The sequence below is a fragment of the Colobus angolensis genome, unplaced genomic scaffold (assembly GCF_000951035.1).
Source record: "Colobus angolensis palliatus isolate OR3802 unplaced genomic scaffold, Cang.pa_1.0 Scaffold92, whole genome shotgun sequence".
NCBI lineage: Eukaryota > Metazoa > Chordata > Mammalia > Primates > Cercopithecidae > Colobus > Colobus angolensis.
In genome coordinates, this window is record NW_012123154.1 from 5,888,149 (window position 1) to 5,915,300 (window position 27,152).

A 27,152-nucleotide genomic window follows, 5' to 3' on the forward strand; every position below is an offset into this window, starting at 1 on the left:
AAAAAAAAATTTTTTTTTGAAAGTAAATTAAAATATGAGTCCTTAACAGAGTTGTGCCTGGAAGTGTCTTATACATCAGCAGGTGCTCAATGAAGGCCATTTGTTGACCTATGCTGCTAAAGCTCTATCATATAACTGCAGGTCATAATATTAATAAATGTTTTTCTTTTGGGTGTTCTGCTAAAACGTGATTTAGCTTTTAAGTATCCCATTAACTTTTTTTTTTAGCACCTCGTAATTTTTTTTTTTTTTTTTGCATCTCACCTGGAAGGTTGTAAATTTTAGTTTTTTTTCATTGCATTTTATATAGTTTATATACATATAGATCTTTCTGTAATGTATTATTGTATCGATATCACTACTGTTACTCAGACTTCAAAATTCTGCCACCAACATGCCTAAAATTGTTAATAGACAAAACAACCGTTGATTGTCTACTCAGCATAATGGTTAGATGTCTGATGAAAAGTTGCTAAGATATATGACAGTAGTCCTTGGCCTTCTGAGTCTCTGCACATGCTCTTACAAATTGAGAGTTTCAATATGTAGCGTCACCTTATTTGTGTGCAATTCAGTCTGTCAACTTTTGACTGTAACTTTAGTATGCTGAGTTCAATCATTTTAGACTCCAAATATAAAAGAGTTCATAACCCTGTAATGATTAGTTTTGGAAGCTGTATCTCATTCAAAAGGAAGCCACGGGGAGAGAGAAAACAGTACTTACATGTGTCTTCTTCTTCCATGGAAATACTGATCACATAACAGGCATACACAAAACCCACCAACTGCAAAAGGGAAAACATGTGTACCTTAAGAATCTATGCCAAGTTTCCACACTTAAAGAGCCAATATAATCTAATAAAGATAAAAATTTATGAGCAACTTTTAAGAATTTGCAGTAGAAAACACTCTTTCAAAATGATAGCTGTGATTTTAAAAGAGCCTTTTCATTTCTATGTAGCCGCAATAGCTTTCTAAAAAGTACACAGAAATGGGGGAAAAAACCAATTTCTAGACATTTCACTTAGATTTTGATTTGGGACTTACAGTTCTTGTATTTTATAATCAGCAAAGATTATTAAGAAATCCATTTTAAACTTTTGATTTTTTTCTGATGATTGAGCATTTTGTACTAGCACTCACTAACTGTAACTATTTTAATGTTTAAAAGCTACAGAAGGAATCAAAACATGTTGCTTATAAATTAAATACCAATCACCTACTTAATTATTTAAAATGTTCTGGGAATGTAAATCATATTTAGATACTAAATTGCTTTGTTAATCATACCACAAGAAAACACATTAACTTGCTGGTGATTCAGTAGTGATAAAACAAAATAGAAGAGATAATTTGTACTTTGGATACTAGTAGTTCAGAGAATAAATGCAGGTGTAGAATTTAACCTCTGCATTTATGATGCTAAGAGGATGATTTTTATTCCATGGAGCCAAAGACACTGCAATTCCTAGAGGACAAAATTGTCAATGAATCTAGTCCAGTCTAAAAATACTTACTATAAGCACTTCAATAGGTATGAAAAATAGATACTTAATAGTTGCTGTAGTTTATCTTCTTGCCTTTGTTAACATTTGTTTCCACCCTTTACCACCATTATAAAATAACACTGGGAAAAGGAACTTTTTCTGATAGTCCTGGTGTCAAAGGCTGAAGTTTCCAATGCAGAGAACAAGATATCTGAGGCTTTTGACTGCCCACGTGAATTAGGACCCTGAGCTTGTAATCCATCTCTGGACTGTCTAGACAAAGGTCAAGAAGCCCTGAGAGGATGAGAGGTTAGGGAAAAGTTTAGGGTGAGGTCTTAGGAGAAGGACTTACAGAGAAATCTGCCAGGGTGCTGATGGCGCCTCCCACCCAGCGGGCACCTCCTCTCACCTCAAACCAAGTGAGGGGGTGCTTCAGAAAGCACTGAGGGAGCTTAATATTTCTTACACTTTGGGCAACATGGGGGTTTGGCAACCAACTCACACTTGGAAGAGTCAAAAGGCAAGAGGCTGTGTCTAGAGGGGCTTTTGGTAGCAGTGTGTGGAGACAGGACTGGGTGGAATTGGCAGGGTAGGATGTGTGTGTGCCCTTAGCCTGGGGGTAAGGCCTCTGGAGAGATCTTCCTGTGCTGTTCTGGAGTGGAGCCATCCCAGAGGACTTCTTGGAAGGGCAGGGGACCTCAGAAAAAGGATGGTGGTACTTTGGCTATAGAAGGCAAGTAGGTGTGCAAAGTGGCAAACCAGGGAGGCTGATCATCTGAGAAACAGGTAGGGATCTTAAAGGAGGGGTGGGGTGGGATTCTGAAGAACCCCTAAAAGCACCCCACGAGAAGAAGCATGAGCGTGTAGGAGCTGTCACACCCAGAGAGTATCCCTGCCAGATTACAATGGAACCCGTCATGCTAACACTTTATTCCCTCCTTTTCTCCCATCATCCCTCCTTCTACTTCATCCCCACAACAACGCAGAGGAGCAGTGAGAGAAGTGGAGTGAGAAGAGGAGGAAGCAGTGCTGTGTTCCCTCCTCTGCAAATCTGCAAGTTGAAATCAGGCCCAAGCTGAGCGGGAGAGTTTTTAAGTGGATGAGAATTTGCAGTGACCTGGACTAGATATTTAATATCTCTGAGGAGCTAAAAGAGCTATAAATTCTGCTTGAAATATGATCCAAAGGGTGAGATGGAACAAAGCCGTAATGTGTACTTGAAGGGGCAGTGAGAGAACAAACAAAATTGCCATTTGACTGCATTCTAGCAACCCATTCAGTAAACCAGTTACATACACAAGAAAGAAATGGCCCCTAATCCCATCACTAATAGCTTTACAATAGATTTCTTTCCAATCTTTCTCTCTTGTAGTTGCTATGTATCACTTATACTCGTATGACCCAAGTTAATACTCTCCATAAGCTTAATTATTAATGACTACATAAATTTGTATTATTTAAATATACTGCTATGTATTAAAGTAATGTTCTATTATTGAAAGTTGTTTTCAAGTTATAAATAATATTATGAAAAATATTAATGTTTTTCCTGAATTTTTGATGATCGGATTCCCAGAGGTAAAATTATTATTGCAGAAGTGCCATTGAATATTTTTATGACCATTTTTTATACATTATTGGTTTATTGGTTTTCAGAAAGTTTGTATCATCTATCCTACCACAGCAGTGACTGACAATGCTTGCTTTTCCATACCATAGGATAGTTCCACTTAAAAATACACGTCAAGAAAATAAACAGGATGGCATCTCTTCATTTATTTATTTTTGCAATAGTTCTCTTTCATCTAACGTATTTTCATATTTTATTAGTCATTTATGTTTTTTCTTTTGTGAACGACCTCAGAAGTTCTTTGCCCATTTATTAACTTGATCTTGTTTTCGTTAATTTATATGAGGTCTTATGGGGGAGAGCCTTTGCTGTATTTGTTGCAAATTTTGTTTCTTTATATTAGCCTGTGATAGTGATGGTTTCATAATGTGGGAACATTTTATTACTAAACTGTATGTTAGAAGGGATTTGCCAGCAAACAACTTTCTAGTTCTTGGTGGGTTCTCCCTTAGGGGTATGTGTGTATATGTGTATACCTGGAAGCATGCATACGTGTAAATCAAGAACTCTCTTGCATTAGTCTTCTGTTGCTGCTGTAAGAGATTGCTGCAAACTTAGTGGCTTAAAACAACACAAATCTTACAGTTCTGAAGGTCAGTTGTCTGAAATGGGCCTTATGAGGCTAATATCAAGGTGTCAGCAGGGCTGTACTCCTAGAAGATCTGGCAAACTGTTTCCTTGCCTTTTTCAGCCACAAGAGGATGCCTGCATTCCTTAGCTGCTGATTCTGTCTCAGGCTGCCATCTCCCTGGTCCTTCCTTCCCCGCCTTCCTATCTTGCTGTTAAGGATTTTGGACACACCTGGACAACTTAGGACAATCCCTCCGTGTTAAGGTCACACAATTATCAATCAATTTTATCTGCAACCTTTATTCATTCTCCTTTGCCATGTGCAGTGATTTATTCACAGGTTCCAGAGATGAGGATGTGGAAATCTTTAGGGAACTCTTATTCTATCTATCACATCTGCCTATCACATGTGAACTCATATTTAGACTCACAGCAGGTTCTGCACAATTTGGGCCACAGTGGAGATGGAGAAATGACACTGAGAAAATTACTTAAATCTTACACAGGAACAGAAAACCAAACACCTCATGTTCTCACTCATTAGTGGGAGTTGAAGAACGGGAACACATGAACACATGCAGGGGAATATCACACACCAGGGCCTGTGGGGGGCAAGGAGAGGGAGAGCATCAGGACAAATGCCTAATGCATGTGGGGCTTAAAACCTAAAAGACAGGTTGATGGGCGCAGCAAGCCACCATGGCACATGCATACCTATGTAACAAGCCTGCATGTTCTGCACGTGTATCCCAGAACTTAAAGTGTAATAGCAAAACAAAACAAAACAAAAAGATTTAAGTAACCACTCAAAAAACTTAAAAAAAAGAAAATTACTTAAGTTTTAATGTATGAAGTATGATGATGACATCCTAATTTTAAAAAATGATGAGAGGAAAATTTGACAAGTCACAGTTCATAGCAATCCACTCTTGTCAGCAAATGCCATCTTTTAATATTGGGAAGAAACCATGATCATCAATTTGGTGTTTTTACATCTAGTCCATGTTTTCTCATCCTACCTACAAATATAAATCCTAACAGAAGAATATAGTTATTTAATTAATTTATTTAACTTTTATTTTAGGTTTGGGGCTACATGTGAAGGTTTGTTACACAGGCGAACACGTGGCAGGGGGTTTGTTGTAGAGATTATTTCATCACACAGGTATTAAGTCCAGTACCCAATAGTTATCTTTTCTGCTCCTCTTCTTCCTCCCATCCTCCACCCTCAAGTAGACCCCAGTGTCTATTGTTTCCTTCTTTGTGTTCATAAGTTCTTATCATTTAGCTCTCATTTACAAGTGAGAACATGTGGTATTTGGTTTTCTGTTCCTGCTTTAGTTTGCTAAGGAAAATAGTCTCCAGTTCCATCCATTTTCCCACAAAATACATGATTTCATTATTTTTTATGGCTGCATAGTATTCCATGGTGTATATATACCACAATTTCTTTATCCAGTCTATCATTGATGGACAGTTGGGTTGATTACATATTTTTACTATTGAGAATAGTGTAGCAATAAACATAGGCATGCATGTCTCTTTATAATAGAGTGATTTATATTCCTTTGGGTATATACCCAGTAACAGGATTGCTGGATTGCATGGTAGTTCTGCTTTTTGTCCTTTGAGGAATGGCCACACTGATTTTCACAATGATTGACCTAATTTACACTTCCACCAAAAGTGTATAAGCAGATCATAATTATTTTACATAGCACATTTCAAACAGTTTTCTTGATAATTTCAAATTCTGGGAGTATTGTCTTTTCACTTTGATTAGATCATTGTTGTTGTTATTTTGCATTGTACCTGACAGGGAGCTTGTACTAGGAGGACACACGTCAACTCTGCTATTAAAAAAATTCATACATGTCCATAATTAGTTTTATCTTTAATGCATGGATTCTTCCAAGAAAACATCTATGCCACTTGAAATTTTGTGAACATTAGTTTTCTTAAAAACAGATAATATAATCTGTAAATCTACTAAACCCTGCACAGAGATTGTAATTCATCTCAATACACCCAACACAGTCGTCACTGCTAACTGCATTACACTATGGAGTTTTGCTCCCCCACAGGCTACTGCTAGCATAGTCATGCATCACATAACAACATTTCCATCAGTGATGAACCACGTAAATAATGGTGGTTTCATGAAATTATAATGGGGCTGAAAAATTCCCATTGACATCGTAGCTGTTGTGACATCATAGCACATGCAACACTAACATATTTGTGCTAATGCTGTTGTAAACAAATCTACTGCACTGCCAATCATATAAAAGTATAGCAAACACAAATACGTATAGTATATAATACTTGATATTGATAGTGAACAACGATGCTACTGGTTTACGTTTTTATACTATACTCCTTACTGTAGCGTATACTCCTTCTACCTTAAGAAAAAAAAGTTCAATGCAAAACAGCCTCAGGCAGGTCCTTCAGAAGGTGTTTCAGAAGGCATTGTTATCATAGGAGATGACAGCTTCATGCCTGTTATTGCCACTGAAAACCTTCCCATGAAAGAGGATATGGAGGGAGAAGACAGCGATATTGATGATACTGACCCCAGAGATATTGATGATTAGGCTGAGGCTAATGTGTATGTTTGGATCTCAGTTTTTTCTTTTCTTTACTTTTCTCTTTTTTCCTTTGAGACAGAGTTTCGCTCTTGTTTCCCAGGCTGGAGTGCAATGGCGCAATCTCAGCTCACCAGAACCTCTGCCTCCTGGGTTCAGAGGATTCTCCTGCCTCAGTCTCCTGAGTTTCTGGGAGTACAAGCATGCACCACCATGCCCGGCTAATTGTGTATTTTTAGTAAAGACGGGATTTCTCCATGTTGGTCAGGCTGGTCTCGAACTGCAGAGCTCAGGTTATCCGCCCGCCTCGGCCTCCCAAAGTGCTGGAATTAGAGGCGTGAGCCACTGCGCCTAGCTGGATCTTAGTTTTGAACAAAGAAGTTTAAAAAGTTAAAAAAAAATTAATAGAAAAGGGTTTATAAAGAAGGATGTAAAGAAAAAATATTTTTGTACAACTGCACAAGGTCGATGTGTTTGTGTTATAAGCTAAGTGCTATTTTAAGAGTCAAAAGGTTCTTTAAAAAGTTTATAAACTAAAAAAGTTACAGTAAGCTAAGATGAATTTGTTATTGAAGAAAGTAAATTAAAAACAATAAATGTAGTATAGCCTAAGTGTACAGTGATTATAGTCCACAGCAGTGTGGAGTAACATCCTAGGCCTTCACATTCACCGATCACTCCCTCACTGACTCACCGAGAGCAACTTCCAGTCCTGCAAGCTCCAACTATGGTAAGTGCCATATACAGGCTTATCAACTTTTACATCTTATACCGTATTTTTACTGCACTTCTTCTATATTTAGATATATTTAGATGCATAAATACTTACCATTGTGTTACAATTGCCTATAGTATTCAGTACAGTAACAGTGTTATAGAGGTTTGTAGCCTAGATGTGTAGTAGGCTACACCACCGAGGTCTGTGTAAGTAAACTCTATGATGTTCCCACAGTGATGAAATCGCCTAAGGCCGCATTTCTCAGAATTTATCCCGGTAGTTAAGTAACATAAGACCTTCTGGCATATAGGCCTAGTAAGGCTACCAGTGTTAAACTATAAGTCAGATATTGTTACTAGCTAATGTTCCTTAGGTTTTTAGATAAAAATAAACAGAAAAAGAAGCTGCAACTTCGCATGCTTCCACGGATTATCCTGTGTATCCCTTTCAATATATGCATTTTCTGTTGTTATTTTGTGTACCTCTTTGAATTCATTACTTTGGGGAGCTTACTTCAAAGATGATCCTTTAGCTTGAAAAACAGTTCAGTAAGTTTGGGCGACATGAGTTCTAGTGTCATAAACATTGATAAATCAGATTTCTTTTGAAATCTAAGGAGCTAGACCAAGCAGCAGCCAGGCAGATCAAGATTCTCTTCCTATCCACTGTGACTAAAATGACTGACACTCTGAATTTTCTTTCAGTGGCACTGCAAGGAAGGAGAAGGATAGTAACAGAATGGAGGAATCAGGCTGCATTGGAAAATTTCTGTACGAGGAGTTCTGCTGTTTTGCATACAGACAGAAATTTAGATGAGGCATTGTGAATTCTATGTTGGAAGTTGCTTATTGGATAGTAAGTCCATAGTTGCTTGATAGTTTTCGTATTCCAATGATTATCCCTCCACAACAAACTCAGGTAAGTTAAATCTCACAAATCATTATTTTTTCATCCATATAGGTGAGAGGTAAGCAAAGATATATCAAAACGTTTTGATTGAGTACTATGGGACTTTTCCAGTGTAAAGCTAAAGTGTTCATGATAGCTCAATGCCACAATGAATATTATTTTCTAATGTTCTAATACATTGCCTCCCCTCTTTTTTTGGAAAAAATATAATACTTCTACCTACACCTTTATATTGAATTAAAGTGAATTATTATTTTGTTTTTTTGATGTTTTTCCATATGAGAATGATGCCTAAAGTGTATGTTAGCATATTGTTAGCCTCTTTGACAGGACATATGTATTTCGGTGTTTTCTAATATTGGCTCATTCGATTTGTCATGCTAGAGTCCATCAGCATTTATTGGTTGGTCCATCAGCATTTACTGGTTGATCCATTGGCATTTACTGGAAGAAAGGCCAGAGGATTGATGAGAACAAACTCAGTCATGCTGATACATTGTTTTCACATATCAATATGTAGTGTTGATTTGATGGAGTTGAGCCTGGAAATCCAACAGGAGACCAATTTCCCTTAAAAAAAAAATCCTATCCCGATGGAAGAATCTTGACCTGAAACTAAATATATACTACCCTCTACTAGATTATCTTTCCACTGTTGTAAGAGGACTGGAAATTGTTAACTGTTAGTAGTTGAACTATATATTATTTTGTTACATATTCACACATTTAAGGTAAAAATGTAGGTACCCTCTAAGAAATCTTTATAATATAAAATAAAATTGTATTTGTTGCAGGAAATCTTTATGTGATTTTAATGCACACTTTCTTCTAGGCTAAAAAGAAAGATGTTGACCAGATGACTAACACTGAAAAATAAATGCAAGCTTTACAGTCTTGATTTTATCCTTCAAGTAAGTACAGTTGAAATTCAAAGAGAGGTTTGGGAGAAGGATGAGGCAGTAAGCAAGTTATATATGAGAAGATGGTTATAGATGAACTTTAATGAAGGCAACAGAGAGTAAGCTCTTTGGATATTTTTTTCAGAAATATGTTTACTTAAGTCCTATGTAACTTATACTTTTTTCTCATAGTTTTAAGACCATGGATTATTCTAAAAATATTGATTTAACTGCATTTTCTGAAAATATTCATTGTCTATGTGCTAAAGAGAACTGGTCAATTTATTTATTTTTCCTTTTCCAAATAACTAGTCTTTCGATGGACAGAAAGTAAGGTCAGTTTTTTAATATGGAAGCATGTTATGCTTCCCTATCCAGTGAATATTTTCTTACTGATAAATGTGGGAATGCATAATTTTAGAAGAACAGAGCAATGTATAGAAGAAAAAATTTGTCCGATCTAACTATTCACTAACGGACCTTAATATTGTCTTGATAGACGACATGAAAGAATTTTTGGCCAGGCAATTGAGACAGACAGTACCATTAGCTGAAAACAATAAGACGATGACATGCCATGCTTGAAATATTAAATCATTCTTCAAGTCCTCAAACAGAATTTGGAACCATAATCTCAATATTATTATAAATGAATTAATTAAAACATTTTCTTTTACTTTTGCCTTATTGATGGGCACACTCATAAAACATTTATTCCAAAAATTACTTTTGCTATTGTGATTAACCAAACTGCTGCTTAATTAATAATGTTACCCTCATGAGAAACTGTCTGGACATCATGTTAATAAGCAATTTGTAGATGACTGACTGTTGTGTAGTTCTTGATTTCCCAGAATTTGAATTTAAATAGTCCCTGTCACTTTCTGCTTGTCTACAAGAAGTGGAAAATGCATTCTTGCCAATAACAAACACATACAAAGTAAATAACATCAGCACAACAATCTTGATTATCTCTGCTTTTAATAAAGTTTTGAAAAGAATCATTCATTTTAAAGACACCTTCTGTCTTCTCTCACTAAAGGTATCCATTTCTGTAGTTATATAATTTTAAATAACTTTCTTCTCTATATTGTAAATTCTGACAGCATACTTTCCATCTTCTGTGATATATTTAATTAATCTTTGATATATTTAATTAATGCAAATGACATAAAACTACATTCTAACTCCACTTTTTGTTAAGAGATTGATTTTTTTTTGCAAATCGAATTTGTATGTGGGGTTGGTTTGTTTTGACCTGCAGGCCTTGTATGAGAATTGACTAGATTAGGTTTCACACCTATAGATACTAGGAGGATAACCACTGGCTGTGTGTTCTGCTAGTTGTGACTCTTACTAAGAATGAATTAAAAAATTGAGTCATCCCTGAAATCATGTGTCTTTAGTGGCCACTTTTATGTGAAATAGATGGATAAAAATCTCATCCAGAGCTCAGAGAAGAGACGATTGCTAGACTTGAAGAAAGACAGAAGGATCCTTGAACAACATAACTCCCCAATCACTCTCCTGTTTCCCCACATTCACACCAACATTGAAGTCTTAAAGTTTAAGAGAATCCTTAAGGAATGATAGAAGTTTTTCTATTTAATACATGGTATATTAGTCTGTCTCATGCTGCTAATAAAGACATACCTAAGACTGGGTAATTTACAAAGGAAAGAGGTTTAATGGACTCACAGTTCCATTGCTGAGGAGGCCTCACAATCATAGCAGAAGGCAAAGGTGGAGAAAAGTCATGTCTTACATGGCAGGAGGCAAGAGAGTGTGTGCAGGGGAACTCCCCTTTATAAAACCATCAGATATTGTGAGACATATTCACTACCATGAGAACAGCATGGGAAAGACCCACAGCCAAGATTCAACTACCTCCCACTGGGTCCTTCCCATGACATGTGGGAATTATGGGAGCTATAATTCAAGATGAGATTTGGGTGGGGACACAGCCAAACCATAACATTCCACTCCTGGCCCAAATCTCATATCCTCACATTTCAAAATGAATCCTGCCTTCCCAACTGTCCCCTAAAGTCTTAATGCATTTTAGCATTAACCCAAAAGTCCAGAGTCCAAAGTCTCATCTGAGACAAAGCAAGTCCCTTCCACCTATGAGCCTGTAAAATCAAAAACAAGTTAGTTACCTCCAAGATACCATGGGGATACAGGCATTGGGTAAATACACCTGTTCCAAATGGGAGAAATTGGCCAAACAAAGGGGCTACAGGCCCCTTGGAAGTTCAAAATCCAGCGGGGAAGTAAGCTCCAAAATGATCTCCTTTGATTCCATGTCATACATACAGGTCACATTGATGCAAAGGGTGGGTTCCCATGGTCTTGAATAGCTCCATAGCTGTGGCTTTGCAGGATATCACCCCCATCCTGGCTGCTTTCATAGACTGACATTGTCTGTGCATTTTCTAGGTCTATGGTGCAAGATGTTGGTGGATGTACCATTCTGGGGTCTGAAGGACAGTGACCCTCTTCTCATAGCTCCACTAGGCATTGTCCCAGTGGGGACTCTGTATGGGGATTCCCACTGCACATTTCCCTTCTGCACTGCACCAGCAGAGGTTCTCCATGAGGGCTCTGCTCCTGCAGCACACCTCTGCCTGGACATCCAGGTATTTCCATACATCCTCTGAAATCTAGGTGGAAGTTCTCAAACCTCAATTCTTAACTTATGGGCCCCTGCAGGCCCAGTGCCATGTGTAAGCTGCCAAGGCTTGGGGCTTGCACCCTCTGAAGCAACAGCCTGAGCTGTACATTGGCCCCTTTTAGCCACAACTGGGATGCAGGGCACCAAGACTCAAGACTGTACAAAGCACCAAGGCCCTGGGCCCAGCCCATGAAACCATTTTTTCCTCCTTGGCCTATCAGCTTGTTATGGGAGGGGCTGCTATGAAGACCTCTGAAGTGCCCTGGAGACATTTTCCCCATTGTCCCAGCAATTAACATTTGACTTCTTATACAAATTTCTGCAGCCAGCTTGAATTTCTCATCAGAAAATGGGTTTTGTTTTTGTATTGCATCAGCAGCCTGCAAATTTTCTGAACTTTAATGCTCTGTTTCCCTTTTAAACATAAGTTCCAATTCCAAACTATATCTTTATTAATACATAAATACATTACTATGTAACAGCACCCAAATCACCTCTTAAATGCTTTGCTGCTTAGAAATTTCTTCTGTCTGATACCCTAAATTATAGCTCTCAAGTTCAAAGATCTACAGATCTCTAGGGAAGGGGCAAAATGCCACCAATCTCTTTGCTAAAACATAGCAAGAGTCACCTTAATTTTACTTTCCAACAAGTTCCTCATCTCCATCCGAGACTACTCAACCAGGACTTCATTGTCCATATCACTATCAGCATTTTGAACAAAGCTATTCAATAAGTCTCTAGGGAGTTCCAAACTTTTTCATACCTTCCTGTCTGATCCCTTCAAACTGTTCCAATCTCTGCCTGTTACCTAGTTTCAAAGTTGCTTCCACATGTGTTGGTACCTTTACAGAAGTACCCCACTCCTGGTACCAATTTACTGTATTAGTCTGTTCTCACATTGCTAATAAAGACATATTACCCAATACTGGGTAATTTATAAAGGAAAGATATTTAATTGACTCACAGTTGCACATGGCTGAGGAGGCCTCACAATCATGGTGGAAGGCAAAGGATGAGCAAAGTCATGTCTTACATGGCGGCATGCAAGATATTGTGTGCAGGGAAACTACCCTTTTTAAAACCATCAGATCTCATGAGACTTATTTACTATCATGAGAACAGCATGGAAAAGTCCCACTCCCATGATTCAATTATCTCCCATCGGGTCCCTCCTATGACACGTGGGAATTATTGGAGCTACAATTCAAGATGCGATTTGGGTGGGGACACAGTCAAACCATATCGCACAGGTTCTACAATGCTGCTCATTAGTTATTGTTTCCTCAAGTTCAAAATGACTCTATGAAGTCCTTCACCAAGGCTGCGTGTGGGAGGCAGACAGAGATTGACACACTGCTCTGTGCAGAGCTTTATTCCAATGAAAGTCATTAAGTTGAACATTTGTGAATAGACAGCTTCTATATGTAACATATTTGGGTTAAGGTATTAAGTAACTTCTAAGAGAAAGCATAGCTACCTAATGTCAGAAACTTTGCAGGGATTTTACCCTACTTATAAATTAACAAATTAGTCTATTACTGTTCCATGGGTGCTGGGTCAGAAACAAAGGAGTTTTACTCACAATGCAGAGGGCAACACAAGTTTCATATATCTTTCCCCATTTATCATGTCTCTTGGGCCTTGATGGATGCGTGCACACCTGTGGGTTGTGTTATTGGGAAGAAATTCTGTGCTGTTCTCACAGTAAGGTGAATCCAGCCTACTTTCTGTGGGGGTGTGATGGGGAAGAAGTTAATTCATCCCTGAACGTTGCTTGATGAAAGCACAATGCTGAGAAATTCTCAGGTAAAGAACAATGACACATGTAGACGTTAACAGAATATCTGTAGATGGTATTTAAAGCTATGTGACTGAATTAGATCACTAAGGAAGTGAGTGAAGTAAGAGAAGGGGTTCATGGATGAAGTTCTGGAGCATCATGACATTCAGCAATTGGAGAGAAGACTAGAAACCAGCAAAAGAGACCAAAAAGGACTGACAAGAGAAGTATGAGGGGTACAGAAATGGAGGTTACTGGCTGTGTTAAAGGTCTCTGATAGGTTAAGAACAATGACTGAGCATTGAACACTGTATGGACAAGTGGAAGACATCAGTGGTCTTAATGATGGTCATTTTGGTGGAGAGAAGGGCAAAAATTAGATCAGAGCAGGTTCAAGAGAAAATACAATGTTAACAGTTCTTTCAAGGAGTTTTACTGAAAGAGGAGGAGAAAAAGGAGAGTTGCTGGAGAAAAATATGAAGTCAGTGAGGTTTCTTTATTTTTTAAAAGGTGAGTTTTATAGCAATTATAGCATATTTGAATTTTGATGGCAAAAAAAACTTTCTTAAATCTTTATTCACAATTGGAGGTAGGTACTCAATAACAAAGATTATTTCACAGGTGCAAGTGTACATGTACTTGTTATACACTTACAGCCCCTTTATGATCCTGCCTCAGCCTGACTCCAAGGCTTGTCTTCCACTCTCCTCTGCCATGCATCTGTACTCCAACTCCCTGAGTACACCCCATTATTTGCTTGCCCATGACCCTTCACCCTATTCTCACATCTCTGCATGCACAAACTCTCTCATTCTTTAAGCCCAGTTGTAAATGTCACTTTCTTTGATTTCTTTAGCTGATCCATCTCTAGTCTGAATAGTCTCTACACTTTGTTCTTATATCTGTAATGGCAGCTTCAAGGTACTGCTTTGTATCACAGCATTGTGTCCATTCATTATCTTCTAAGTAGGTCCTGGAAGGCAGGAACTACCCTCTGAGAGATCTGATGCAAAGGTTGTGTCCTCTGAGAGTCCTGCCCCACCTCCATCAGACCCAAATCTCACCTGGAAATGTAATAATCCCCAAGCTTCTTCCTCTATTTTGACACATCATCATCATCCTCAAATAAAGCACATTTCGAATGGTGATTATATTTATTTACATGTTTGTCTCTACTATGAAGCTCTTCCAGGATGAGAGCTTTTTCTCAATTCAACTTTGCATTTCTAACACTTAGCACTGCCTGCTAAGAAGAAATGTATTCATCAAATGTTTCTGAATGAATAAATGATGAGAAGAATTGCATTGCAAAGTGAGGTAGGGGAGGAAAACCAGTATGTCTGAAATACAGTGGATGAATTTCAGAACTCCAGCATGGTAGCAATCCTGAAGTTCCCTCGTGGGTCACCATGTTGCTCAGCCACTGTAAACTCCAGCTCTGCTCGTGTGCATCAGAGTTATTGCCATGATTCAATAAGTTCTCCAGATTTTTGCTGCTTTGCTTTAATATTGTCTGGACCATGCACTAAACATGAGAACAAGTCAATAATTATATAATACCATCTTTAACAGATGGATGAAGTATAAACATGTGGAAAGTAAAGGGATATTAGAGTCTTTTCACTTATGGGTTAACATTGGTTGATTTTACATGAAACCAAACATTTGAAAGATATTAAAAATAACTATGGATATCTCAGAATGCATACTGCTTCCTTTCCTGGGGAGAGAGAAATAATATGACAGGATAAGACTTTTCCAGCCACTCTGTTGAACTGATAAAGCAGTTGTCATCAGGCAGGCAGTGTTCCAACCCTCATAGCAAGCCTGAATTCAGCATACTCTCTTGTCCTAAGTCAGTATGATAAACAATGGAATGTCCAGATACATAACATGTGGCTACTAATTTGGGAAACTTTCAATTCCATCTTCTAAGGGGTTGAGGGCTCAGCTTTGTCCAAGGGTTCACCTTCAGTTTTGGGTTGGGCAGTGATATGGTTTGGCTCTGTGTCTAAATCTCACATTGAATTGTAATAATCCCCATGTGTCAAGGGTGGGACCAGGTGGAGATAATTGAATCATGGGGGTGGTTTCCCCCACGCTGTTCTCATAATAGTGAATGAGTCCCCCTGAGAGCTGGTGGTTTTATCAGGGGCTTCCCCCTTCTCTCGACACTCATTCTCTCTCCTGCCATGCTGTGAAAAGGTGCCTTCTGCCATGATTGTAAGTTTCCTGAGGCTTCCCCAGCCATGCTGAACTGTGAGTCAATTAAACCTCTTTCCTTTATAAATTACCCAGTCTTGGGTATTTCTTCATAGCAGTGTGAGAACAGATGAATACAGGCAGCATATTTATCCTTCCTTATTCTAGAGGGCTTATCAAAAACTCTGAGACTGAAGAAGAGGCAGCAGGTGGACAGTTTCATCTCCCCATGCTTTGTAGCCACATTTCCTTTTCTATGGCTCCCGAGAGGGCCTTTTGGTGTGACAGTCACCCAGGTCCCTCTGTGCTCTCTTGTGTGGCCAGCGGAACGGAAGTCTAGGCTCTTAGGATCCTCAAGGGAAGAAGTCTTAGGAAAGACTGGCCTCTTATTTATTTGAATCACTCTGGGGAGAGTGTGACTCCCAGTAATATCTAATCTGTTTTTAATCAAGCTGCTCCTACTGTTCCTTCAGGAATCCAGAATTAGAGCTGCATCTTTTATGGAAGTGTCCTATGCCAAGTGAAGCCTGAAATTATGTGAAGACATTTGGTTCACTCTCCTAAGAGTCCCACTGGCACCGTGGACTCCAAATGAATGAATGAATATGGAAATAAGTTGTTTTCTCCACGATGACCATAAAAATTCACAACAGCGGCAGCATCACATTTATTCAAGCTCTGGGGATTTACTGCCCTTATGTGTATGGGAAGCACTTGTGGAGACAGCTTCAAAATGAAAAACAAATGATTTGCTGGCCTCTACCAAAGAAGATAAGACTTTCAATGACGTACTTCTGTGATACAGACACTCTGCACACACCAGCTCAGCAATATCATGGAGGACATCAATGTTACCCTGACTCACAAAGAACCTTGTTCTAAGATAATGCATTTCTGGTGGCAAGTCATTAAGGAATAAGAACGTTGTCGAAGATTTTTTTTTTTTTTGTAAAGGGGCCTATTTAAGTAGATCATTTCATATAGGACTTTTCTAAGTGTGCCTTGCCAAATTCAATAATTCTTCAATGGTGTTATGTGACTAGTTTGATAGGGTCATTATATCTGAGTGTTATGGGGTCATTTGAAGAAAAATACTTCCATCAAGGAAAAATTCCATCTAATCTTTACCCATTTACAATCCAAAATGTAAACTAAAAGAGAATTCATAAATGTGTCACTTGACTACGGGTATATCCTGAGGATAGAGAGTTGTTTTTGTCATGTCAGAATGTGACAGGTAAGGTCTTGGGTTGGGTTGAGTATACATGTCCTTGTGGCTATGGGGACTTATAAATTATCTAGGTTACACTGAGCTCTGCCTCCTCCATGCTTGATCGTTTACATGCAGTCAGACCCAAGGAACTGGAGTAAAAGTTGGGCTTGGGCAAGAGCCCTTGGCCTGTGTCTATTAAGGCTGACCTCAGACTTGCTTATTCAACCTCTGTTCCATATTCCCAACTTGACCTATTGACTTCAACCTCTAACTACTCAAAACCCTTGTTCTTACCACTCATTTTGAATCTGGTTTCTGGCTTACTAAAGCATTTGGACTCTTTTTGTGCCCCTTCCACTTTGGGGCACCCTCAGTATTTCACGAAACATATTTGTGCCAATGGATCCTCAGATACAGATTTCCACAGAACCACATAACCAGCAGTAGGTGTTCATCTCCAGGTTGTATGCATTGAGAGCTGAGGTCCCCAGAGCAGCCACTGGGAGGCAGTGGATGGCAGAGCAGCTGTGCTCTGATCCGCATGCTTAGGCATTCAGGCACCACGCTCTGGGCATACAGACTGGCATGTCCACCCCCTGCCTGTCTGTTTCTCAGTGAGCAGCTGACTTAGCCAATAAGGAGCTATTGAGGGTATGTTTTTTGCAAATGGCAATGTCTGGAGCCCTTTCTGTCGCAGGTGCTGCTCCTGCCATCCAGTGAGTCATGGTAAACTCAGTAGACTGTTCAGTCCCTCGATGCAGAAAAAGCCACATACAGAAACATGGAGTGTATAGATCTCGGTAGAATCTAAGAGAAAGACAGGCATTCCTCTATCCATATGTGTTTGTGGAAGTTGAGTGATGTTTCATAATAGGGAAACCTGCTTTTCTGTAATTGAATGGTGTTTCATGGCCTTCCTAACTTGCAGGAAGTATGTAAAAGTCCTACCTAGTGAAATGTGGCAGATGCTGTGATCTGCTGAATCAGCAGATGGAGCCCATAACACCTAATTCCACTGCCTTGCACAAGAGTCAAAATTAGACTGATGATGCTGTAGGCCCAGCTCTGAGAAGGTCCCAGGGTGTTATGTGTGAGAAACTGGCCACAGTATCACCTTTCTCTCTCCCTCTCTCTTTTTTCTTTCTTAAGATAGAGCATCTTGCTGTGTTTTCCAGGCTAACCTTGAACTCCTGGACTCAAGCAACCCTCCTGCCTCAGCTTCCCAAGTGGTAAGTAGCTCATACTGGAGGCCCATACCACCGCTCCCAGTTCAGTACCATCTTTTGCAACTGATAGACTTTTGAGTGAAGCCCATTGTGTAGCCTAGGACCTGCCCATCCTCCGTCATTGCTGCAACAGATCATAGACCATCCACTCCAGGATCAAGGGTGGGAGAGGATCTCATGTCATTGACTACTGGGCCTCCCCTATGGTCTTGGCAGAATGGACATTGAGTATCACCACTTTTCCTGTATTGTGCTCCTACATCCTCCTTGGATCTGAGACTTTGTATCTCCTCTCTCTTGACCACTGGATATAATTCACCTCTATTCTCAGGACCATTACTGTTCTTGGGTGGCAGGGATTCAAGGGGTTCCATCTGACGCTTGGGGGATCAACATGAGACAACTCTTGCCAACAGCGTTGCTGTGATGTACCCAGGTCTGAGGATGGGTTTCAGTCTTGTTCCAACACTCACTTCACAGTTGATGGTTATGGTGGTCAAGAGTCCATCTTTGTGGTCAGAGAGATCTCAGTTTAAATTTTGCCTTTGCCACTACTCTTAGAGTGAGCCTTGGGTACGGTATTTAACCTCACTGAGCCTCAGTTTCTAATCTGTCAAATAGATGTGATCATACTACTTCGTCAATTATTGTGAAGATTATCAAGGTAATGCATATCTAGTGCCTAGCATGGGGTTTAGTTGGACACTATTCTGAACACTATATGTCCCTTAATTCATTAAGTTCTTATATCTCCAAGTGCTAAGTTGTATTGTTGATTTCATTCTATGTGTGAGAAAATTGAGGCACAGATGTTAATTAACTTGTACCCAAACCACTTAGGTAGGGACGCTCTGGCTTTGGAACCCATGATATTAATCCCTCCGCTTACTGTTGATCAATATGCAGTTCTCCTTCCACAATCCAAAGCTGCATTTACTTAGCAAAGTAGTGGCGAGATCTTTTACACTGTAATCCCCAGAATGATGGTGTAATTCTTCGGAGTAATCCTTACTTAGAATTAAGTGCTATCCACCTCCACACATTGCTCACTATATGCTATGTACTTTTTAAATGGTGGATTAAACTTTTAAAAGCATTTTTTTTTCCAGCACAAGAAGCACAAGATTTGAGTCAAAAGCACAGCATAGCTCCAGGATGCTTGTGTCTAATAATCTAGAGTTCTTAAACTTTACCTTTAGCCTTATTGTAACTTTTTCAATTCAATGAGCAATGATCATAATTTTTTTCATAATAATGTGTTGAAATCCATAGAAATGAGAACTTTTTCATGAATGGTACTCATTTTCTTTATAGCTTTTTTTTTTTTTTTTTTTAAATTTCAGTAGCTTTAGGGGTATAAGTAGTTTTGGTTACATGGATGAATTGCAAAATAGTGAAGTCTGAAATTTTAGTGTATCCATCACCTGAGTAGTGCACAGTGTACCCAATATGTAATTTTAAAATTTATTTTTTTTTGTGGGTACATTGAAGGTGTATGTATTTGTGGGCTACATGAGATGTTTTGATGCAGGCATGCAATGCATAATAATCCCATCATGTGAAATGGGGTATCCATCCCTTCAAGCATTTATCCTTTATGTTACAAACAATCCAAATTATACTCTTTCAGTTATTTAAAAATGTACAGTTAAGTTATTATAGACTATAGTCACCCTGCTATGCTATTTAATACTAGGTATTATTCATTCTTTCCAACTTCTTTTTTTTATACCTATTAACCATCCCCAGCTCCCCTAACCCCTCCCGCTACCCTTCCCAGCCTCTGGTAACCATCCTTCTACTCTCTATCTCCGTGAGTTTGATTTTTAGATCCCACATATAGATGAGAACATGTGATGTTTGTCTTTCTGTGCCTGGCTTATTTCACTTAGCATAATGTCCTCCAGTTCCAGCCATGTTGTTGCAAATGACAAGATCTCAGGATCTCATTCTTTTTTTATGGCTGAACAGTGCTCATTTGTGTATATGTACCACATTTTCTTTATCCATTCATCTGTTGATGGATACTTATGTTGCTTCCAAATTTTGGCTATTGTAAAAAGTGCTGAAACAAACATGGGAGTTTAGATATCTCTATGATATAGCAATTTCCTTTCTTTTGGATATTTACCCAGCAGTGCGATTGCTGGATTTTATGGAAGCTTTTTTTTTCATTTTTTTGAGGAAGCTCCATACTGTTCTCCATAGTTGCTGTACTAATTTACATTCCCACCAACTATACAAGGGTTCCCTTTTCTCCAAATCCTTGCCAGCATTTGTTACTATCTTTTGGGTAAAAGTCATTTTAACTGGGTTGAGATGACAGTCCATTGTAGTTTTGATTTGCATTTCTCTGATGATCAATGATGTTGAGCACTTTTTCATCTGTCTGTTTGCCGTTTGTGTGTTTTCTTTTAAGAAACATGTATTCAAATCTTTTGCACATTTTCTAACTGCATTATTGGAGTTTTTCCTATAGAGTTGCTTGAGCTCCTTATATATTCTAGTTAGTAATCACTTGACAGCTGGGTAATTTGCAAATATTTTCTCCCATTCTGCGCATCATCTCTTCACCTTGTTGATTGTTTCATTTGCTATGGAGAAGTTTTTTAACTTTATGTGATCCGATTTTCCATTTTTGCTTTGGTTGCCTGTGCTTGTGGGGTATTACTTAAGAAATTTTTGCCTAGACTGATGTCCTGGGGAGTTTCCCTAATGTTTTCTTGTATTAGTTTCATAGTTTGAGACAATCTGTAGTTTTTTTTTTTTTTAAATCTCCTCATCCTCTGTCCACTCTCCTTCCTTCTGAGTCTCCAGTATCCACTATACCACTCTGTATTCCTTTGTGTACCCATAGCTTAGCTCCCACTTATAAGTGAGAACATATGATATTTGGTTTTTCACTCCTCAATTACTTTGAATAATGGTCTCAAGTTCCATCCAAGTTGCCGCAGAAGACATTATTTCATTCTTTTTTATGGCTGGGTAGTATTCCCTGGTGTGAATATACCTACTTTTCTTCATCCACTCTTCAGTTGATGGACACTTAGGTTGGTTTCATATCTTTGCAATTGTGAATTATGCTGTGATAGAAATGTGCATGCTTGTGTCTTTTTGGTATAATGATTTCTTTTCCTTTGATTCCCATTTTCTTATTACCCAAACTAAGAGTTCTGAGGTGTCTTTGGAACAGTCCCAGAACTATATTAACATGATATTTCCCTTCAAATACTTGCATCTGGTTTTGGTCCAGGAGATTCATTATTATTGGAGTGTAATTGATTGCTAAATGCTTTGATGAAATTCAGGTGCACTTGAATTTGCACATTCAGGTGCATGTGTCTTAGCTTGTTTCATGTTGCTATAACAGAATACCTGAGACTAGGTAGATTATAAAGAAAAGATATTAATTTGGCTCACAATTCTGATGGCTGGAATGTTCAGAGTTGGGCATCTGTGTCCTGTGGGGGTCTTAGGCTGTGTCAACTTCTGTCAGAAAGCAGAAGAGAATCTGGTGTGTGCAAATAGATCACATGGAGGGAGAGAAAGTAAGAGAATGAAACCAAGGAAATCAGACTCTAACAACCTGTTCTCTCAGAAACTAATCCATTACCATGAGAGTGAGAAGTCACTTACTCCCAAAGGAGAGCATTAGTCTATTCGTGAGGGACCTGCCACACTGACTCAAACTCGTTCTACTAGGACTAACCTCCCAGTATTGCCATATTGAGGAACAAATTTCAACATGAGTTTTGGCAGAGACGAAACAAACCATAGCACCTTGGATCATAGCAGTCTTGAATCCCAGCATGGCCTAGTAACTATGTCCAAAAGTGAAGTGTGGTTAACTCATTAGGGCTTACTCTTAGAGTGTCTATGTTGACTTTTAGGGGTTCTAACATGTTTGTTACTTAGAGTACTTAAATAATATGTTTAATGATCTGTTCCATTTTGGGGTGGGGAAGGGATGTTGTGGAGTTTTCTGCTCTATTATCTTTGGAATTCTCCTTTTAGGAAAAAATTGAAAACTACCCTGGGAGCAATCTTGTTTCTCTGTCGTTGATGAAAGCCAGTTGTGTGATTTCTGGAAGAGAGGGATGAGCTCTGCGTTGTACGAGCCACACTCAAGCTGTTATGATGTAAACATTTCAAGTAGGATGTGCCACCAGTGCTGGTGACTGAGGCTGGGCTGTGGGTGTTCACAGGAGCAGCTGTGTTTCCATGGTGACAGAGCTGGCTCTTAGCAGCCTTGTTTGCCCCAGAGCCAGTCCCTTTGGGGAGCACATCTCAAGCCCAGCTGCCAACATCCATCAAGTGAAGCATGTTCATATTTAACCAAATTCCAGAAATGTATTCTGGAAGGAATTTCAGAGGTTAGAATGCCAACATCCATCAAGTGAAGCATGTTCATATTTAACCAAATTCGAGAAAAGTATTCTGGAAGGAATTTCGGAGGTTAGAATGTTATTATTCAAAAAGGATATTTGGGCTGAAAGAAAGCAGGTTAAAAACCAGTGACATTTCTAGGTGTTTTAAAGATCTAACTTAATAGTTTTGTTAAAAAAAAAAAAATCCTTGCAGACATACCATTTTCCACAAAAATCCTAAAATAGAAAATAGATTTTTTGTAGCCATGAGTGAAAATAAGTGGCACATCTGCTTCTATTTCAGGTGTTTAAAAATACAAATTATTGCCTCGTACAGTGGTTTGTACCTATAATCCCAGCTACTCAGGAGGCTGAGGGAGGAGGATCGCTTGAGCCCAGGAGTTAGAGGCTGCAGGGAGCTGTGAATATGTCACTTATGCACTCCAGTCTGGGCGACACAGCATGAGCCCATCTCTTAAATAAATAAATAAATACAAATTGCAAATAGCTTTCTGTTTCAGTTCTGCTTTATTACTTACCAGACTGAAACTGTTCTGCTCTGTGGACCAAGCTAGGAGAAAGACATTAGGGTTTGTTCAGTGATAATTAGAATTTGGATTCCCTGCTGTGCCCTGAAAGGTGGAAACTGTGTAGGAAGAAGCTTTGGTGCCATTTAAACTCAGTGGAGATAATGGTGTTCAATGAGCTTTAAAGACCTTAAAATGGCATTTGAGATAGCCCAAGGCCATCTCAGAATCACAGTCCCTACCAAGTTGAGTAGTTTCCTGCTTTTCTGTATGTTGGGAGCTGACCAGAGAGAATGCTCTCACTCATTAACGAAAATTATAGAGAATATCTGAATGGGCATGTCCTATACTGCTGTCTCTCTTTAAATGATCTGATACTTCGAGACAGATTATATCTCTTTTTATATTATGATGCATATTTACATTTCATTAGAAAAAGGGAGTTACATTACATTGGTAGCTATATTTTAAGGTATTTACCTGGTATTTAATTCTAAGTCTGTGGTAATTTAACTTTCACAACATCTTTGTGAGGTGAGTAGAGTTGGCCCTCTGTGTCCATGGATTCCACAGCCATGGTTCAACAACCAATGTATGTAGGCCTATGATAGTTGTGTCTGTACTGATCATATACAGACTTTTTTTTCTTGTAATTATTCCCATAACAATACAGTATAACAACCACTTACATAGCATTTACATTGTATTAGGTACTATTTGGGATGATTTGAAGTATATGGGAGGATACGTGTAAGTTACATGGAAATACTCCCTCATTTTAAATAAGGGACTTGAGCATTCATGAACGTTGGTATCCTTGAGGAGTCCTGGAACCAATCTTTCATGGATACTGAGGAACAACTGTATTATCATGTCTCTTTTGTGGATGAGTAACTCAAGGATCAGAATAACTTGTTTCAGATCCTGTAGCTAGTCAGTAGTGAAATCAGGAATCAAACACAAATCTTTAGTCTCCAAAGTCCTTTGCCTTTAACACAGTTAAAACTATCTCCACATTCACCAGGCAAGATCCAAGAAGATGAAGTTTATTACATTAGAGATTCCCCATGATGGAGGAACTTGGTGGGTGGCTTCATGCTGCCCTCTTGACAGCCCCCAGGGGCTCATTCATGCCTGCCCATTAATGACCACGCCAAGCCCCAACCCTGAATCAAGCCAACTTCTGCTGTCTTTGCCCAGCTCTTGCTTCACCAAGTAGAGCAGAGCCACAGTGCTCAGGCCATCCAAAAGAACCAACTAATGTTAACTTCTTCGTCTTCAACTTTGGCCTTCATCTCTGTTCTCAAGGTCATCCTCAGCCTCAGGCTAAGAGTGCTCTCAGCCTTGTTTCCAGCACTTGGCAAATCCTGTCTTCATCTCTAGGCAAGGTCTCAGGGACTCTTCTAGATAGTGTCAAGTCTTGAAGTCCACTAGATTACTTTAAAACCGTCTTGGCAAATCGTTTATTTTATTCACTCATGGTTTCCTATCTCTTTAAATGAAAAAAAAAAAATACACCAAATTGGTTTCCATAAGCTTTTCTTACAATACAAACCTTTGATTCTATGAAAGTCCTAAATGTAACACAAAACATTGCCTGTTCTATTACTTTGTTGAGTGTAAGACTATTTAGGTGAACCAATCTGCAGATACACCTGATTGTATTTTGTGTCTACATTTATTCCTTCATTCTTTCTTACTGTATCTGGGAAGTTCCCCCTCTTTAGACAACCCCTCTGCAGTGTTCCTTCATTATTTTTACTCTCAAAGATTTTTCTGTTGCTCTATTGTGTTTGTCTCCAATATGTCCTTTGCACAGACTCTTTTCCTTCTGCCTTCAAAAATGTGTAGTTCTCCCTTATCTTACAAAAATGTCATTTGGTTCTGTTACGTCTTATAGTTTCTTCCTTCTATCCACAGATGTCTGAAATGAATGTTATCAGCTGCCTCTTCTCCTCTGTTTTTCATTCCTTGCTTGATTCATTGCAATCTGCCTTCCGGCCCTACTTTTCTGCTGAGATTGCTCTCTTAAAGGTTAACAGCCTACATTTTGTCAAATCTAATGGCCTTTTTATCCATCCAAATTCACATAGTGTTGACATTAGGATCCAACTAGACTGCAATTATTAGGTTCTGCTAAGCTTGCCTATCTCCATCCCAGCTAGAGCCACTTAACCGACCTCTGCATTTCAGCCTGGCTCCAGCACCTCGAAGCAGTTCTTGCTGTGCTAACAGTGGACTTAAAAAAGGTAGTCAGACAAAGCAACAAGTTACATCTTGACATTAGCAGCATGGTCTTTTGGGCATTAGGCTGATTTTACCCTTGGTTAAAAGAGAACCATCAGGGACACTTGAGACTTGGCATAAACTTAGGGTGGAAAAAAATCTGCCTGAGATTTGGGAGGCAGGACTGACTCTAAAAGAGACCTTTCAGCCCTTAGCCCAGCTACTGTTAATAGCCAAGTGTTATGGACTGAATGCTTGTGTCTCCTCAGAATGTACATGTTGAAACTCTAATCCTTAACATGCTGGTATTAGGAGGTGAGGCTTTTGGGAGGTAATTAGGTTGTGAGGGTGGAGCCCCCACGATGGGATTAGTGCCCCAATAAGAAGAGACAGGAGAGAGCCTCATCTCTTTTTGTCTCTCTTCCCTACCACGTGAGGCTACAGACAGAAGGCATCCATCTGTGAACCAAAAGGAGGGCCCTCACCAGAACCTGACCATGCTAGCACCCTGATCTTGGACTTCCTGTCCTCCAGAACTGTGACAAATACATTTCTATTGTTTAAGCCACTCAGTCTATGGTACTTTGTTGTAGCAGCTCAAATTGACTGAGATATCAACGTTGTCCTGACTCAATAAAGCAAAAAAAGAAAAAAAAAAGCCAGGATCTAGGCTTCAGGATGGTGATAAATTCTCAGAGTTGTTGGTTTTAATGATTAAAAACAAGGGAAGCTCATTTGAGAAGAGGCAAGGAAACTGGAAGAAAGGACAGTTCCATAAGAAAAGAGAAGATAAAACGAGAGAGTTAGCTGGAGTTGAATGCTACTTTCCTTCCAGTTTTGCAGAGAGGGAGTGGGGATAGGAGGAAGGACCCCAGTCCATAACCTTAGGGAAGAAGGATCAGAACTTCTGACTACTGGCACAATCAGAAATAGATTAGTAAGTTTACAGCTTGATGCTCAAACTAGTGCTGATTTCCTCTAGGGTTCTCACAGATACCCCGCCTAGCATGTAGAATTACTTCCAGACTCCAACAACTGGTTGGGAGAAGACTCCTAATAGACTCTCAAGCTTTGCTGTCACTAACCTGGGACCTTAGAAGGGTTGAGTGTGCATACTGCTTCTCAGACTGAAATTCTTATCCACACTACCTGAGATCTTGTTAAACTACAAATTCTGATTTAGTGGATTTGAAGAAGAGGCTGAGATTCTGCATTTCTAGCAGACTCTGGAAGCCTTTAGGTAATAGTGATGTTGTTGGTTTGCGACTGATCGTCTTTGCAGAGCAAGGAGTGCAGGAAGCAATCATTATTCTGAGCAGCTGAAGGAGAGCAGAGCCTGTCTTTTAGAGGAATCAGCCCTGGGCTTGGACCTTTGGTTTTGGTACCACTGAAATCTAATGAATGTGGAGGATAGAGTCAAAAGCAATGTGACTGTGTTAGTAAGCTACCATTTGTTTAAAAATTGTGAAGGAAGAGAATACATATATATATAGGCTTCTATATTGTGGGCTGCTAGTTGACTATTCAATATTCCTTCTTCCTTTATTCTTTACCAACAGAACCCCTATATTTGGGACTTGCAAAATATCCATCTTAAAACCTACTTAAAACCTTAAAACCTACTTTAGGCTTAAACCTAAAAGGCTAAACAATTAGATGTGATGTGGGATTTTCAAGAAAGCTTTTTAAAGGGAGCTGACTGCTGGGAGTGATACCCTTTTGCTCTTCCTTCTTGCCTGGAATATTGATGTGATAGATCTCACTCTAGCAGTTATGTTGTGCTTGTGAAGTGACTTTAAGGATAAAAACTACATTCTGAGAATAATGACAAAGAAAGATTAAAAGTGCCTGAGACTGTGATATTTACCAGTTTGGTGTGCTTGCCTCCGGACTTCTTTTACGTGAGAGAAAAACACACCTATACCTTCTAAATGACTTCGATTTTCACTCTTTTATGTGCTTAACTCAGTGACTAAGTGATACTTATATGTATGTAATATTTCTGGAAGTTAATCCAAAGAACTGATAGCAGCTGTTCCCTCTGGAGAGGGGAACTATGTCCTGGTTTAAAGGTTAGGAGGAAAATTTAAATTCTGTAGCATTCCCTTCTGTCTAGTTGGGAATTTTCATTCC

At 39.0% G+C, this 27,152-nt stretch overlaps 1 protein-coding gene across 1 annotated transcript in view; it reads right to left on the reverse strand.

The window, feature by feature from the left end:
- Positions 1-27,152, reverse strand: part of NKAIN3 (Na+/K+ transporting ATPase interacting 3) — a 714,014-nt gene that overhangs the window by 48,300 nt on the left and 638,562 nt on the right. Inside the window, exon 5 of the mRNA XM_011931938.1 lies at positions 725-785. Coding sequence (XP_011787328.1) covers positions 725-785 — 61 coding nt within the window. The remainder of the gene's footprint in view (positions 1-724; positions 786-27,152) is intronic.